General features: G+C 39.5%; 1 protein-coding gene across 3 annotated transcripts in view; it reads left to right on the forward strand.

The window, feature by feature from the left end:
* Window positions 1–16,141, forward strand: part of cdc27 (cell division cycle 27) — a 59,790-nt gene that overhangs the window by 38,120 nt on the left and 5,529 nt on the right. For all 3 annotated transcript variants that reach the window (XM_033035201.1, XM_033035202.1, XM_033035203.1), the window contains exons 13-17: window positions 117–269; window positions 4,566–4,774; window positions 11,140–11,257; window positions 13,695–13,823; window positions 13,913–13,987. In XM_033035201.1, the coding sequence (XP_032891092.1) occupies window positions 117–269; window positions 4,566–4,774; window positions 11,140–11,257; window positions 13,695–13,823; window positions 13,913–13,987 (684 nt within the window). The remainder of the gene's footprint in view (window positions 1–116; window positions 270–4,565; window positions 4,775–11,139; window positions 11,258–13,694; window positions 13,824–13,912; window positions 13,988–16,141) is intronic.

The raw sequence follows: 16,141 nt of genomic DNA on the forward strand, positions 1-16,141 counted from the left end.
AGTCTTGGTCTCTGACTACTTACCTTCCTCATTTAAAAAAAAATTCAAACTCTTCTGTACCTTGCTGTATTGCTGTATTGAAAATAATCTCTGTATTGAAAAAAATCTTGTTCTAGGCAGAGAGGATATTTTCCGAAGTAAGGCGTATTGAAAGCTATCGAGTGGAAGGTATGGAGATTTATTCCACCACATTGTGGCACTTGCAGAAGGATGTATCGCTTTCTCTCCTCTCCAAGGATCTGACAGAGATGGATAAAAATACCCCAGAGGCGAGTTATTTTTCAATTTCTTCATAGGTTTTTTTTTGTTCTATTTGGAATTAACCCGATGAAAAAGTAAATTGTGAAATGAATCCGAAGAGCAAAAGAACGGTAGTGGACACCTAGAGCCTACGAGATCATAGAATAAGATCATCATTGATCTCAATCTGAAATTTACATTCCCATTTGATCTCAATATACCATGTCATCAATATATTGTTTTTGTCCTTGAATACACTCCAATGATCATATCACTCTGTGGTAAAGAATCCTATATAACCACATTTCTACATGGTGAAACCAAAATGTATAAAAATGGCCTTTATTAAAATCTGACAATGTGCACTTTGACCACATGTGATTTTTTTGTGGAATACAGAGGCAAATAAATAAATGATGGGTCTTTGTCCCAAACATTATGGAGGGCACTGTATGTCCTTGCGTTTTGTTTAGTTTAAACTACCTACAGCATGGACTTGATCCGAAATGTCATCTATTCTTTCGCTCCATAGATGCTTCCTCACCCGCTGAGTTTCTCCAGCATTTTTATCTACTTTCGATATTTCCAGCATCTGCAGTTCCTTCTTAAACATACAGCATGGAATCATCACATTTGTTCCCCTACATGTTAACCTTATCTGAGTTCCTGATCTGGTCCCTGACGTTTGCAGTTACTTTTGCACTTGATTAAAGTTTATTTGCATCTCTGTATCAGTCCTTAATCCTTTACCCTCTCGCACCTTGCAAAAACTGCTCATATTAAAGGTTTATCACCATTTTGCCAGCTCTGAATCTATTCGAGGAAATCCACCTGATTAAAGTAATTGTGTCTATATGTAAAATGGCAGGGGTGCTGAGGAAGAGGATTTCTTGGAATGTATGCGGGATAGTTTTCTAAACTAACATGTAGAGGAACCAATGAGAGAGCAGGCTATTCTAGACTGGGTATGTAGTAATGAGGAAGGGTTAGTTAGCAGTCTTGTTGTGCGTGGCCCCTTGGGCAAGAGTGACCATAATATGGTTGAGTTCTTCATTAGGATGGAGAGTGGCATTAATAATTCAGAAACAAGGGTCCTGAACTTAAAGAAAGGTGACTTTGAGGGTATGAGACGTGAATTGGCTAAGATAGACTGGCAATTGATTCTTAAAGAGTTGACGGTGGATATGCAATGGAAGGCATTTAAAAACTACATGGATGAACTACAACAATTGTTCATCCCAGTTTGGCAAAAGAGTAAATCAGGGAAGGTAGTGCATCCGTGGATAACAAGGGAAATCAGGGATAGTATCAAAACAAAAGAAGCGTACAAATTAGCCAGAAAAAGCAGCCTACCAGAGGACTGGGAGAAATTCAGAGTCCAGCAGAGGAGGACAAAAGGCTTAATTAGGAAAGGGAAAATAGATTATGAAAGAAAACTGGCAGGGAACATAAAAACTGACTGCAAAAGTTTTTATAGATATGTGAAGAGGAAAAGATTAGTTAAAACAAATGTAGGTCCCTTGCAGTCAGGAACAGGCGAATTGATCATGGGGGACAAGGACATGGCAGACCAATTGAATAACTACTTTGGTTCTGTCTTCACTAAGGAAGACATAAATAATCTGCCGGAAATAGCAAGGGACCGAGGGTTAAATGAGATGGAGGAACTGAGTGAAATCCAGGCTAGCCGGGAAGTGGTGTTAGGTAAATTGATTGGATTAAAGGCCGATAAATCCCCAGGGCCAGATAAGTTGCATCCCAGAATACTTAAGGAAGTAGCCGCAGAAATAGTGGATGCATTAGTGATCATTTTTCAAAACTCTTTAGATTCTGGAGTAGTTCCTGAGGACTGGAGGGTAGCTAATGTAACCCCACTTTTTAAAAAGGATGGGAGAGAGAAAACGGGGAATTACAGACCAGTTAGTCTAACATCGGTGGTGGGGAAAATTCTGGAGTCAGTTATTAAAGATGGGATAGCAGCACATTTGGAAGTGGTGAATTCATTGGACAAAGTCAGCATGAATTTATTTTTATTTTTTTAAATATTTTATTTTATTAGAAGTAAGTACAGTCATATGGCACCAAAGTGCCTAATATATATTTTTATGTACAACTTCTTTTTTTTTTTTGTTACATTGAAAAAAGATTAGAATAAGAAAAATAAGTTAGATAGTAAAGGATAGAAAGATGTGAAATATATAGTGTGTGAAAAAAGAAAACGAGTAAATGAAGAAAGTTGAGAGAAAATAGAGAAAATAAAATAAAAAAGAAAAGGAGATCATTATTTATAATCTTGACCAACCCTCGTCCAGTCCTGAAACAGTTATTTTTTACAATTGTGTTGCACCATATGATTCCAAAAAAAATGACGAATGGAGACCAACTCGTTATGAATTGGTCTGATTTATCCATTAGGAGGAATCGCATTTCCTCAAGATGAGCGGTGTCCAACATACTTGCAATCCACATTTTAAGCGTTGGTATTGATGTACCCTTCCAAAATTTAAGAATTAATTTTTTTTGCTATTATTAAACCATAGTTAAGGAATAGATTTTGAGATGTGTTCAATTTATTCCCATCTTCCATTACTCCAAATATAATCGTTTCAGTATTAGGTTCCATTCTTGTCATGAATAATTTTGTAAATATTTCAAAAATATCATTCCAAAATCTATAAAGTTTTATGCAGGAAACTAAGGAGTGTGTTATAGTTGCCTTTTGGGCTAGACATTTATCACGTGGCGGATATATTTGGATAACATTTGTTCAATCTTGTTTTTGAATAATATAATCTATGTACAATTTTAAATTGAATTAGATTATGTCTTACATTAATTGAATTTATGAACGGTAAATCATGTCTGACGAATCTTATAGAATTTTTCGAGGATGTAACTAGTAGAGTGGATAAGGGAGAACCAGTGGATGTGTTATATCTGGACTTTCAGAAGGCTTTCGACAAGGTCCCACATAAGAGATTAATATGCAAACTTAAAGCACACGGTATTGAAGGTTCAGTATTGATGTGGATAGAGAACTGGCTGGCAGACAGGAAGCAAAGAGTAGGAGTAAATGGGTCCTTTTCAGAATGGCAGGCAGTGACTAGTGGGGTACCGCAAGACTCAGTGCTGGGACCCCAGCTATTTACAATATATATTAATGATCTGGATGAGGGAATTGAATGCAACATCTCCAAGTTTGCGGATAACACAAAGCTGGGGGGCAGTTAGCTGTGAGGAGGATGCTAGGAGGCTGCAAGGTGACTTGGATAGGTTGGGTGAGTGGGCAAATGCACGGCAGATGAGGTATAATGTGGATAAATGTGAGGTTATCCACTTTGGTGGCAAAAACAGGAAAGTAGACTATTATCTGAATGGTGGCCGATTAGCAAAAGGGGAGATGCAACGAGACCTGGGTGTCATGGCACACCAGTCGTTGAAAGTAGGCATGCAGGTGCAGCAGGCAGTGAAGAAAGCAAATGGTATGTTAGCATTCATAGCTAAAGGATTTGAGTATAAGAGCAGGGAGGTTCTACTGCAGTTGTACAGGGTCTTGGTGAGACCACACCTGGAGTATTGCGTACAGTTTTGATCTCCTAATCTGAGGAAAGATATTCTTGCCATAGAGGGAGTACAGAGAAGGTTCACCAGACTGATTCCTGGGATGGCAGGACTTTCATATGAAGAAAGACTGGATAGACTTGGCTTGTACACGCTAGAATTTAGAAGATTGAGGGGGGATCTTATAGAAACTTACAAAATTCTTAAGGGGTTGGACAGGCTAGATGCAGGAAGATTATTCCCGATGTTGGGGAAGTCCAGAACTAGGTGTCACAGTTTAAGGATAAGAGGGAAGTCTTTTAGGACCGAGATGAGAAAATCATTTTTTACACTGAGAGTGGTGAATCTGTGGAATTCTCTGCCACAGAAGGTAGTTGAGGCCAGTTCATTGGCTATATTTAAGAGGGAGTTAGATGTGGCCCTTGTGGTTAAAGGGATCCGGAGGTATGGAGAGAAGGCAGGAATGGGATACTGAGTTGGATGATCAGCCATGATCATATTGAATGGTGGTGCAGGCTCGAATGGCCTACTCCTGCACCTATTTTCTATGTTTCTATGTCTCCTTGAGTATACAATATCTGCTACTCTAGACGATGAAGTGAAGGTAAATCGAGCAATTCCAGATATTAAATTTATATTTAATATAAGAATGGAATTGTAAGAAATGTTGGTATGTTTGCTGGCTTTTTTTCTTTTCTTCGTTCGAACCTTCGGAATAGGTGCTACCAGTGTCGCCGTATTGAATTATTCTCTCCTCCCAACAGGCTTGGTGTGCAGCAGGGAACTGCTTCAGCTTGCAGCGAGAGCATGACATAGCAATCAAGTTCTTCCAGAGAGCCATTCAAGTCGATCCAAACTTTGCTTATGCATTCACTCTGCTTGGTCACGAGTTTGTATTGACAGAAGAGTTGGACAAAGCACTGGCATGTTTCAGAAATGCAATTCGTGTAAACTCTCAGCACTATAATGCCTGGTAAGCGCAGGTGCTGTATGTCTGGGCATAACTTCTAATGGGTAACTTCTAATAGGCTCTATCAACACTCCTTCCTCTGGCTTCACAATTCATGACTCTTCAATCCTTTTGTGTCTCACTGTTTTCATCTCTGGTCTTTGTCCAACCATCTGCCTATCAACTCCCCTCTTGCCTGTGTTCACTGCCATGCTTTGTACTGCCCCTCCTATTTTCTAGCTATCTTCCCCAACTCCCTATAAATAGTCTGAAAAAGAGTCCTATGCATGTTCTCCAAGAATGCTGCCTGACCCACTGAGTTTCTCCAGCACTTTGTGTCTTTAGTTGATTCCTTACTGCCATCTGAAGTGACTAACATATCCCTGGTTGAATCGAACCATTGCATTTATATGTTTTTGGAGTAAAACTGGACAGGCAGTATGTTCTTCTTCAAACAAATAATATCCTTGATTGTGAGATCGACACAAATCTGGAGTAATTTAGCGGGACGGGCAGCATCTCTAGAGTGAAGGAATGGGAGACGTTTCGGGTTGAGACCCTTCTTCAGACTTGATTGTGTTATGTGGCAGCACATTTGGTTAATATAGCAGTTGTAGAGAAATTGACTGCCACATTTTCTACTTTGTAATATTGGCTATACATGCATATAGTACTTGGGATATTGTAGTTGTGAATGGCAGAAAATATGTAAATGGTGACAAAATCTTCATAAAATTGATGAAGTAGTGAAAGAAGAAGCACTGACAAATTGACCAATCTCGTAAGAGAAGGGGGTACAAGACATTTAATTTTAATGTGGAAGATGGAAAGTTTTAGTTGATCAAAGCAGCAACAATTGTGCTATGAGTGAAAGGGGGAGAGCATCTTGTTGGTGGGTGAGGGATGAATGTGTGATCGCATGGACTTGGTGGGCTGAAGAGCCTATTTCCTTTCTATATTTTTCAATCAATCAAAACAAATGGTGGAAATAACAGCTAAGTTTAAGTCTAAAGATGGGTCTCGATCTGATACCTCACCCGTTCCTTCTCTCGAGAGATGCTGCCTGCCCCACTGAGTTACTCCAGCATTTTGTCTCTACGGTGTAAACCAGCATCTGCAGTTCCTTCCTTCCATGTTTAAGATTTGTTTGTAGGATTTGGTATATAAAGGTTTAGAAATCAAGGCAGAAACAGGACTTTCATGATAATACTGTTCGGTCCCATCTGCAAAAATGATCCCACATTCTGTGTTGGCTGCCTCTGTCAGCTAAGCATTTGCTATCATCGTTCTGGGTATTGAATACAGCAATACCCTGACTAATGATAGCAAATACTAAATGTAGAAGTCATTGGTGAGAACACACTTGGAAAATTGTGTGCAATTCTTGTTGCCCATCTATAGGAATTATGTCATTAAGCTGGAATAGATACAGAAAAGATTTACAAGGATCTTATTGGGACAAGCGGGTTTAAGGAGATGCTGGTTAGGTTGGGACTATTTTCCCTGGAGCAAGGAGGTTGATGGGGGATGTAATTTTTTTTAATTTAAATTTTTTTTAAAATTTCACGAGGGATGTAAAAAATTTAATTCACGAGGAATGGGCCTGGCTGTGTGGTCATTAAAAGAATCAATCAATCAATGTAGATAATGTGAATGATCAGTCTTGTCCTGGGCAGTGGAGTCTAAGACTAGAGGACATAGGTTTAAGGGGGAAATTTAAAGGGGATTTAAAGATTTGCGGGGAATTTTCTTTCCACAGAGGGCAGTGAGTAAATGGAATGAGTTGCCAGTGGAAGTGGTAAAGGCATGTACAATTATGACATTTAAAAAATGCTTGGATCTATGTTGATAGGAAAAATTTGGAGGGATATGGTCCATGCATAGAAAAAGTAACTAGCCAGTCTTTCCCCTACAGTAAGGGGAGTCTAAAATTGGAGGATGTAGGTTTAAGGGGAAAGGCTTAAAAGGGACCTAGGAGGCAAATTTTTCAAACTTTTCTCGCAGATGATGGGCATATGGAATGATCTACTTGAGGAAATAGTGGGACTGTGTAAAATTACATTAAAGAAGTTTGGACTGGAAAGTGTATAGAAAAGGTTTAGTAGAGTATAACCAAACTCTGGCAGATGGGACTAGGTCAGACCGATATCTTGCATGGCATGGACGTGTTGGGCCGAAGGGCCTGTTTCCATGCTCTGTAACTGTTTCTAAGAAACTACTGGAAATTACAAATATTTCATTTAATGAGCGGTTACTAATAAGGAGGATAATTTGCAAGATTATAGTGGATGAACAAGTAAATTGGGCAGACGTGGCAAATTGGATTTAATCCAAAGTAGTGCATTTGGGGAGGTGAATCTCGCCAAGGGAATAAAAGATGGAGGATATTAAGTGGTACGTTGGAACGTAGATATGCTGGAATGTATGTATCCAGATATACTGGATGACTTTCGAGTCAAGTATGTGTTCACATATCACCATGCTCTGTTACCCTGTAGAACTTGGCAACATTCCTTACACTTGAAATAATGTCTCATTGAAAGTGATAGAATTTACATAATTCCGGAAGCTGATTTGCCATGAATTCTAACTAATGTTATATCAGCCGTCAAATATAGAGGCCAAATTGCATTCACAGCAAAGCCAGAGAGCAATCGGCAAGACTCAAATATAGCAATGTATTGAAAGGGAAGAATCTTTTTGGAATGTTGAAATTCGCTTTGACTAAATTTATTTGAACAATTTCTAAATATACATTGTACAGGCCATGTGCAATATCCGTTCTGGTCTTCTCTAATAACTCTCTTCCAGTTGCTGATTATATTGCAGCAAAAGGAGTATTCTGGATAACTGGCTGAGATTCTTATTTCCCGTCTTGGTAGAACAAGGAACCGCAGATACTGGTTTACCAAAAAAAGTCACACAGTGCTGGAGTAACTCAGCGGGTCAATCAGTATCCCTGGAGAACATGGATAGGAGAGGTTTAGGTCAAAATGTCACACCACCATGTTCTCCAGAGATTCGGCTTCACCCGCTGAGTTTCTCTAGCACTTTGGCTTTTCCTGTCCTGGTGGCTGATTGGCAGACATTCTGCATTTAGCAGTTCCAAAGATGTCTGCAGTTAGAAAATTCCTCTAGAAACATCTGGGATTGGTGTTTGAAATTAGGAGAGACATTCACTGGACGAGTCGAGCAACAACTTAACACAATCATTCTCCAAATGACTGACAACATTCCAGGTTACTCCATCACAACCTGAGTGCATTTGGTCTTGCCAGGATGAAACCCACCAGAGGGCTGGAAACAGTGGGAGAGAGAAGCCCTTTAAACTTTTGCCCCATGAAGTTGTTATGTCAGACATCAGCAAGGAGCCCTCCTCCTCATTGCCATCCACCATCCTCTCTTGGTTGATGAATCAGTGCTGCTCTATATGAACAACTCTTGGAAGAAGTGCTGAAAGTAGTGATGGCACAGAATGATCTCTGAGAAGGGGTGCTTATCACCAAAAATGGTTTTAAGTCCTGAAAGGCATAGAGGCCAGATGAGGCTGGTAGCGAGTGAACCAACAGGAGGGACACTATCAATAACACAACTCATTTGTATGTAATCTACAAACTTACCAATCGTATCTCCTACAAATCATCAAATAGCAGCAATCCCAGTACCTGGCCCCCTTGATACACTGCTGGTCACTGACTTCCAATCACAAAAGTAACCCTTCATTATTACCTTCTGTATCCTGTGGCCAAGTCAACCTTGGATCCAATTTTCCAACTTGCATTTGAACCTATTGGCTTTAACCTTTTGGATCAGTCTTCCTTGTGCCCTACCCTAGTGCATGTATAGTATCCATCATCTCCCTTGCATCACATGGCAGCCTGAGATGCATCTGTTCATGCTCTGGGAATTTATCCACCATTATGCCTGCTAAGCATCAGCAGCAGCAAAAAGATGCACTGTCACAATCTGTAACCTTACCATCCATTATGTCCCTCATTTTTATGATCAGGTGACAGCAATAACTCTGGTTCAACGAGGAATGAAAGGCAGCCTCTAGTGAACCTGAAAATGAGAAGCCAATATGGTTAAGCTGCATGCTGGATTCACGATTTCTCCAGACAGCAACACAGGAAATTGCAGGCAGCCATGAAATCTTAAAATTGATGGATTAGATCAATGATACAGCGGGACAGGCAGCATCTCTGGAGAGAAGGGATGGGTGATGCTTCGGGTCAGTCTGAAGAAGGATTTCGACCCAAAACATCACCCATTCCTTCTCTCCAGAGATGCTGCCTGTCCCGCTGAGTTACTCCAGCATTTTGTGTCTACCAGCATCTGCAGTTCTTTCCTGCTCAGGCCAATTATACAAGTAGACTAATTAGTGCCTAAATAGTAGGTATGTTGCAAAGCGTACCTGAAGCGTCGTGGAAAATCTGTCGCTGCGGGTGTGCGCGATTTTGGCGCCGTTTAGAGGGGGCGGGTTTAAAACGCGATTTTCTCTAGGCTGTTCAAATCGAAGATGTTCAGCCTAGTTAATTATTAACGAAAAATCGCTGGAAGACCCCGTCGCAAAAGCTATTATTAGTTTTAAAGGCCTCGTAAAATAGTTATAGTAGTTTAAAAATCAATCTCTAAACCCGCGACCGCCAGGAACCGCAGGGTCTCATAAAGCAAATAATTGAAGGTATGCTGTATATTTTTACATTAAAAAGGGCTTCTAAAGATCCCTTTATACAAAGTTTAATATTGCGAGTAGCTCATTTTGGGCCTATTATATCCCGCAGTATTTTTCTGGGCATTTGGGGGCACAAATCTACCGCAATGTGAACGTTCTAAACCAGCGCGTTCCACAGGGATCCACTGGAAAGCTGATTTAAATGGGCATTTATTTACAGCAATTGAACACTAAATTCCTTCCATTTGGTCTATAAATTAATGTAAATGAGATTTAAAAATCATGTTTTATTGTGAATTATTTGTGAATATTATTTGGACATTTAGGCTATTTAAAAATGTTAATCATTTATTAAGAAATGGATAGATGTTTAGATCTAGTAATTGAAGTCTGAAATTAGCTACAATTAGGTAACTAACTAATTATATGCTTTAATTTCAGGTCATCCAAGTAAGATTATTTTATATTTGTTTCAGAATGCTTCAATCTATGATAACTGAAAATTTCATTCAGTTCTCTTAATTTTTAAGAAAGTTATGGGCTTTTGACTGTTCACGATCACAGCTTTTTTGTTATATCCATAGAAAATCAATAGGGAACAAGATGCTCATTTCCCAGTATGAAAATGGCCATAACTTTTTAAATACTTGAGATATGAAAGTGAATTAGGTGTCAAATTAAACTTATTTTTATGCTTTATCTGATGGGATAAATTGCAGACTTGATTTTTAAAATCTCAAAATTTTGTAACATTGCTATAAATAGCCTGTATATCTAGTTGTGAAAGATGGTAGATGATTACAAAGTTAATGGGAAGAGGAGTCTTCCTGAATATCCCCATCCTCCATGATGGTGGAGCCAAACATGTAAAAGCAGAAGAGAACATTTGGACAGATGCATGAATAGGAAATGTTTGGAGGGAAATGCAGGCAGGTGGGACAAGTGTGGGTGGGGTATGGTGGTTGGAGTGGGCAGGTTGGCCTGGTTCCATGCTGTATTACTTTTTGACCATGCTTGTTGATTGCTAAAGCAGAAGGCTGAAACATTTGCAACCATGTTCGGCCAAAGATCTGAATGTGTAACGATCCATCTCTGGTTCCTGCTGAGATCCCCACTGTTCCAAAACACAGTCTTCAAATAACTTGATTCACTGCAACAGCTTTAAACACAGGTTAAGGCTGGAGAGGTAGATGACATTTCAGCAGTGGCACTGACGATGCGCACTCAGCAACCAGCTGCACCATAAGCCATGATGTTCCTGTACGGTACAGTTACAACACTGGCATTCCAGAGCTGTAGTGAGAGAGGCTGCCCTTGACGTCAAGGCAGCATTTCACCAACTGTGGGATCAATGAGCCCTCATCATGGGTCATCAAGAGATTTGAAAGCCAACAGTTGGAGTCATATCTCATGCAAAGTTGAAGTTTTCCTCATCTCAACCATCCCTCTCTGCCTTTCCCATTCTTATTGCTCTAAGCATCAACTTTTTCACTTGCTTGTTGTCCATATGACCAAATGTACACTCATTTTAGTTTGTGCTTAGATTGTGAGGGTTTCAACTAATTTGTACAATTCTGTTGCACAGGTAAACCAAACTTTTAGAGCAAAAGACTTTAACGGGAAAGATAAACAACAAACCCAAGCGCTGTTGTCCCCCAAGTCTGTAATGCCCTCTGAAACAGAGAATGAGGCTTGTCATTTTCTCTCCCTGCAGGTATGGTTTGGGGATGATCTACTATAAGCAAGAGAAGTTCAACCTAGCAGAAATTCATTTCCAAAAGGCTCTTAATATCAACCCCCAAAGTTCTGTGTTGTTGTGCCACATTGGTGTGGTAAGTAATCAAAAAACACAGGGTTTTCCTTGTTGGTGCTGAATTCCCTTACTCTTGTTCTCCACCATGTTCTATTTTGAAGCAAATGTAATCTCTTGCAGCATTGATCTTTTCCTTTTGAATGTACACTACCACACCCAAGTGACCATGGCTAGCGTGTGCATAATTGGTTTGGCAAGAATAGAGCCTTGCTTATTGTGGTCATTGCTGCTAACAATTGTTGGTTAGACTGACTTGTCAAGGGTATTTTCTAGAATGTGGTACCACCTGTTCCAAGTCCAGAACACCATTTTTTTTAACCTGTATTGTCATCGACAAGAAGAGACACTAAATATTTCTTTATTGGTTGCACTCGATATGCAATTGTAATAATTAGTGCCGAGCGGTATTGCACTGTGATGGGTAAACAAAATGTTTAAGAAAGAACTGCAGATGCTGGAAAAATTGAAGGTATACAAAAATGCTGGAGAAACTCAGCGGGTGAGGCAGCATCATTCCTTCACTCCATAGATGCTGCCTCGCCCGCTGAGTTTCTCCAGCATTTTTGCCTATGGGTAAAGTTATTTGGGCCATAAGTGACAGTTATTACAAGCAATTCAGATAAAAATAAGTTCAAGCCTTTGGATTTAGTAACAGAACTGCTAAATTATCAAAGATTAGTAAGTTTACAAGTGACACTAAAATAGCTGGTATAATGAAATGATTATCAAGAATTACGACAGGTTCATGATCAGCAGGGCTAATGGAGTTTAATTTGGTTTGTTGAGGGTAGGGCAGAGAATGTTGTCGACGTGGATTTTAGTAAGGTATTTGATAAAGTCCCTCATAGGAGTCTGATTCAGAAGTTTAAGATGAATGGGATTAATTAACTTTCAGGGTAGGTTGGACCAACTTGGATTTTCCAAAAGTGGAAATGCCAAAGACCAGAGGGCAAATCTTTAAGGAGAGGGGGCCAATATTTAAAGGAGATGTGCAGGACTAGTTTTTTTTTTTTAAAGAGTGGTGGGTACCTGGAACATGTTGCTATGGAGTAGTGGTGCAGACAGATACAACAATGTATTAAGTGCTTTTGGAAGGGCACATGAATATGCAGGGAATGGTGGAATATGGAATATGTGCTGGCAGAGGAAATTGGTTTAATCTGCCATCGTGTTTGACATAAACATTGTGGGCTAAAGGCCTGTTCGCTGTGCTGTGTTGTACAGTTCTATGTTAAGAGTGAGTTGTTGCATTTTAGGATGTCAAACCAGGACAGGGCATTCACAGTAAATGATTGGGCCCTGGGGATTGTTGTAAAGCAGAGGGATCTAGGAGTATAAGTACATGGTTCCCTGCAGGTGTGTCATAGGTAGATATGTGATGGAATATTTTGGCATGCTGGACTTCATCAGTCAGAGAATTAAGAATGGACGTTGTGACATTTGTTACAAGACGTTGGTGAGGCCACACTTGGAGAATTGTGGACTGTTTTGGTCACCTGCTATGAGAATTATGTCAATTTGGTCCAACCTGTCCTGAAAGTTAATACTCTCTGATCCAGGCAGCATTTTAGTAAACCTCTTCTGTATCCTCTCGAAAGCCTCCACATCCTTCCTATAATGGGGCGAGCAGAACTGAACACACCACTCCAAATGCAGCCTAACCAAAGTTCCATAAAGATGGGGGGGGGGGGGAGAGCTCACACGGAGGGTAATGGGTATAAGGAACAAGCCGTTAGAGGAATTGGGTGTGGGTACTATAAATAGCATTTAAAAGATACTTGGACAGTTAAAGTATAGGGACGGGTTTAGACAGATTTGAGCCAAACACGGGCAAAAGGGACACTAGCTTAGATGAGGCATCTTGGTTAGCATTGCCAAGTCGGGCCCAAGGGCCTGTTTCTATGCTGTATGATTGTCACTAGTTGTCATAGATAGTCAGTCGAAAATGTCTACCTTTTTTTAAAAACAAGTTTTGAACAACGTTTATATTTAATGATTCACCCACCCATTCCTTATGTCCTTATGGGGCTGTCTGATGCTGATCAGAATGTTGCCAGAAATGGAACTCTACTGGGGAGTATTCTACGTTTGACTGGCTGGATAGTTCTCCAGTATGTCCACAAGTTTCAAGTTGCGTTTACAATAATGTTCTAGTTGTGTTCCATTCAGAGGAGTAATACTTGGGGCCCCCAGTGTTGCAAAGCATTTTGAATGAGTCCCGTATTATGTCGACTAACATAGCAGTAGATTTGATTAACAGCAGACAAGGCAAATAAATAGTCTGTTTGGCTGTGATCAGAATGTGCATGCCACCCTTTCCTTGAATGTCAGGCATTGAACATTTGGTTGGATGCTAGATGTAGCTTGTTCTTTTAATGAAAATATAGAGAACTCTGAACTTGCTCCTACAGATTGGATAATGAAGCAAACGGATGCTCATGTGCTTTATTTTCCAGGTCCAGCATGCATTAAAGAAATCCGAGAGTGCACTTGAAACACTAAATAAAGCCATAAGTATTGATCCAAAAAATCCCCTATGCAAATTCCATCGAGCCTCCATTTTATTTGCAAATGAGAAGTATAAGGTAAGTGAGCTGTTGGGTATCGTACAATACATTCTGATACAAGTTGTGGTTTCAACATACAGTGATGTCTCTACTCTCTTTTTCATTAGGCAGCTTTGCAGGAGCTTGAAGAACTAAAACAAATCGTTCCCAAAGAGTCACTTGTTTACTTTCTAATAGGAAAGGTAAGAAATTTGACTTCCCTATTATTCAGAAACCTGCATTCAGACAGTTCTTACTCAAACTCAATATTTCCTACAGTTATAATGTCTTGCATTAACATTATTTAGCTATCCATTGAGAATTTGGTGACAGTCTCCAGGTTATAAGACTTGGGCTATGTTGAATACAAAAAGTCCAAATGTGAGGCTGCAAAGAAATAAATGGGAAACAATTGTATTAATTTTCATGTTTATGAAGATCAAGGCAACCTGGTGTCCAAAAGGTAGTGAACAACCTGCCTGCTGCTGATGTCTTGCAGAAAAGAACCTCAAAGCAGGGTCAATAACAACTGATGTTTTTGTTATTGCCTTCTTCCAAAAACCTGGACACCAGGCCCTCCTCCTTTCTGCCAGCCTTTGCAATATTATCCTCCTTCTGGAATAAACAATAGAATGCTGGAGGGAAGTGGAGGCAAAAGGTGTAAGTCGATGTTTCTGGTCAACCGACCGACAGTCAAATGACTGAGTGGGAAGAGGAACGATTACCAAAATATAGCAGAAGAGGGAGTGTAGAGTCAATTGTCATTAATTGTCATGTGTACTGGCAAGAGAACAATGACATTTTTACTTGCTGCAATTTGTTGCAATAATGTAAAGATAAATGTATAATATTCAATACTGCAATGTTCTCCGTTTTGAAAGAAGCATGAAACTGTTTGATAGGGTTTAGGTGGAACCAGATGGATAGGGAAAGGTATGACGGGCAGATTCCATAACGTCAACATACATCTTTTCCTTCCACAGATGCTGCTTGACCTGCTTCTTCCAGTGTTTTTTTTTTTGTTCCAGACTCTAGTATCTGCAGTCTCTTTTTGAATTTACCTGCCCTTTAGCTTTGTTGTCCCCTTTCAAGCTATGTGTTCAATTGCCGTTGCAAATGTTGGCTTTAGCTCGGGGATAATATTAATCTAAAGTCACAGGTTGTGTCAAAACCCGCTGCAGACTTGAATCCACAATCCAGGATGATATTCCAGTTCTCTACTGCACAATCAAAAATTAGCTTTCTCAAATGACAACTTTAAAACAGATCCTAGACTGGCATCGGTAAAATGGATTCAGTTTGCTTATTTTATTTCTTGTTGTCTATGGACTTTTGTGCAGAAATTGGTGACTTGATTTTCCACATTATAATGGTTACACAGCTGAAGTATTTTGGCTGGACAATGGGTCTAAAACGTAGAGACAAATTTATTAATTTCTCTGTAATTTTATACATCCATACAGTACATTGCTTTTGACTATATTTCATAATATTTGATAAAACATTAAATTTCTTTATAAATTAATGTAGCGATTTCCTAAGTGTTTTATTTAATCTTGTCACAGATTCAAAAATGGTTTGTTTCCTGCTGCAGGGTCTCAACCTGATACGTCCAACATCCTTTCCATTTACAGATGTTGCTCAACATGCTGAGTTCCTCTGGCATATTATCTGTTGCCGAGGGCTATTTGTTGTTCTAATTTATTCTTTACTCATTTATTTATTCATTTTCAAATTGTCTGGATATTCAGTTTTATTTCTATATGTCACTCTTTTTCCCTCTTGGCCATTTTATCTGTTCTCTACCTAACAAGGAACATTTTATTCCTGCCATATTTTCTGGTATGTTGGGACGTAGCTTTAAAAGTTTCTCATTGTTGGTTTCAATTATTTTCCTACTTGTCGACATTGATTGTTCCAGTTTACCTACCAGAACCTTTTCCTTGTTCATTTTTTTTCTGGTCTCCTTTTAAAGTATTTTTACTCTATATTCCAATACCTTTGTTATCTCCCTGGATATGGTTCTACTCTTCCTTTTAACTCATAGACACTTGGAGCCATATAGTCATGCATCACAAAAATAGGTCCTTTGGCACACAATAATAATAATAATACATTTTATTTATGGACGCCTTTCAAGAGTCTCAGGGACACCTTACAAAAATTTAGCAAGTAGAGGAAACACATGTAAGGGGAATGAAATAAATAGTAGAGATATGACTAGTACACAAATTAAAGACAGAATTCAATTCAAAACCCAATATGAGGCAATTCAAGCACAGATGAAAAGGGAGGGGGACGTGGGGCTAAGGATAGGCAGAGGTGAAGAGATGGGTCTTGAGGCGGGACTGGAAGAT

This window comes from Amblyraja radiata, chromosome 16, assembly GCF_010909765.2.
Source record: "Amblyraja radiata isolate CabotCenter1 chromosome 16, sAmbRad1.1.pri, whole genome shotgun sequence".
Taxonomy (NCBI): Eukaryota; Metazoa; Chordata; class Chondrichthyes; order Rajiformes; family Rajidae; genus Amblyraja; species Amblyraja radiata.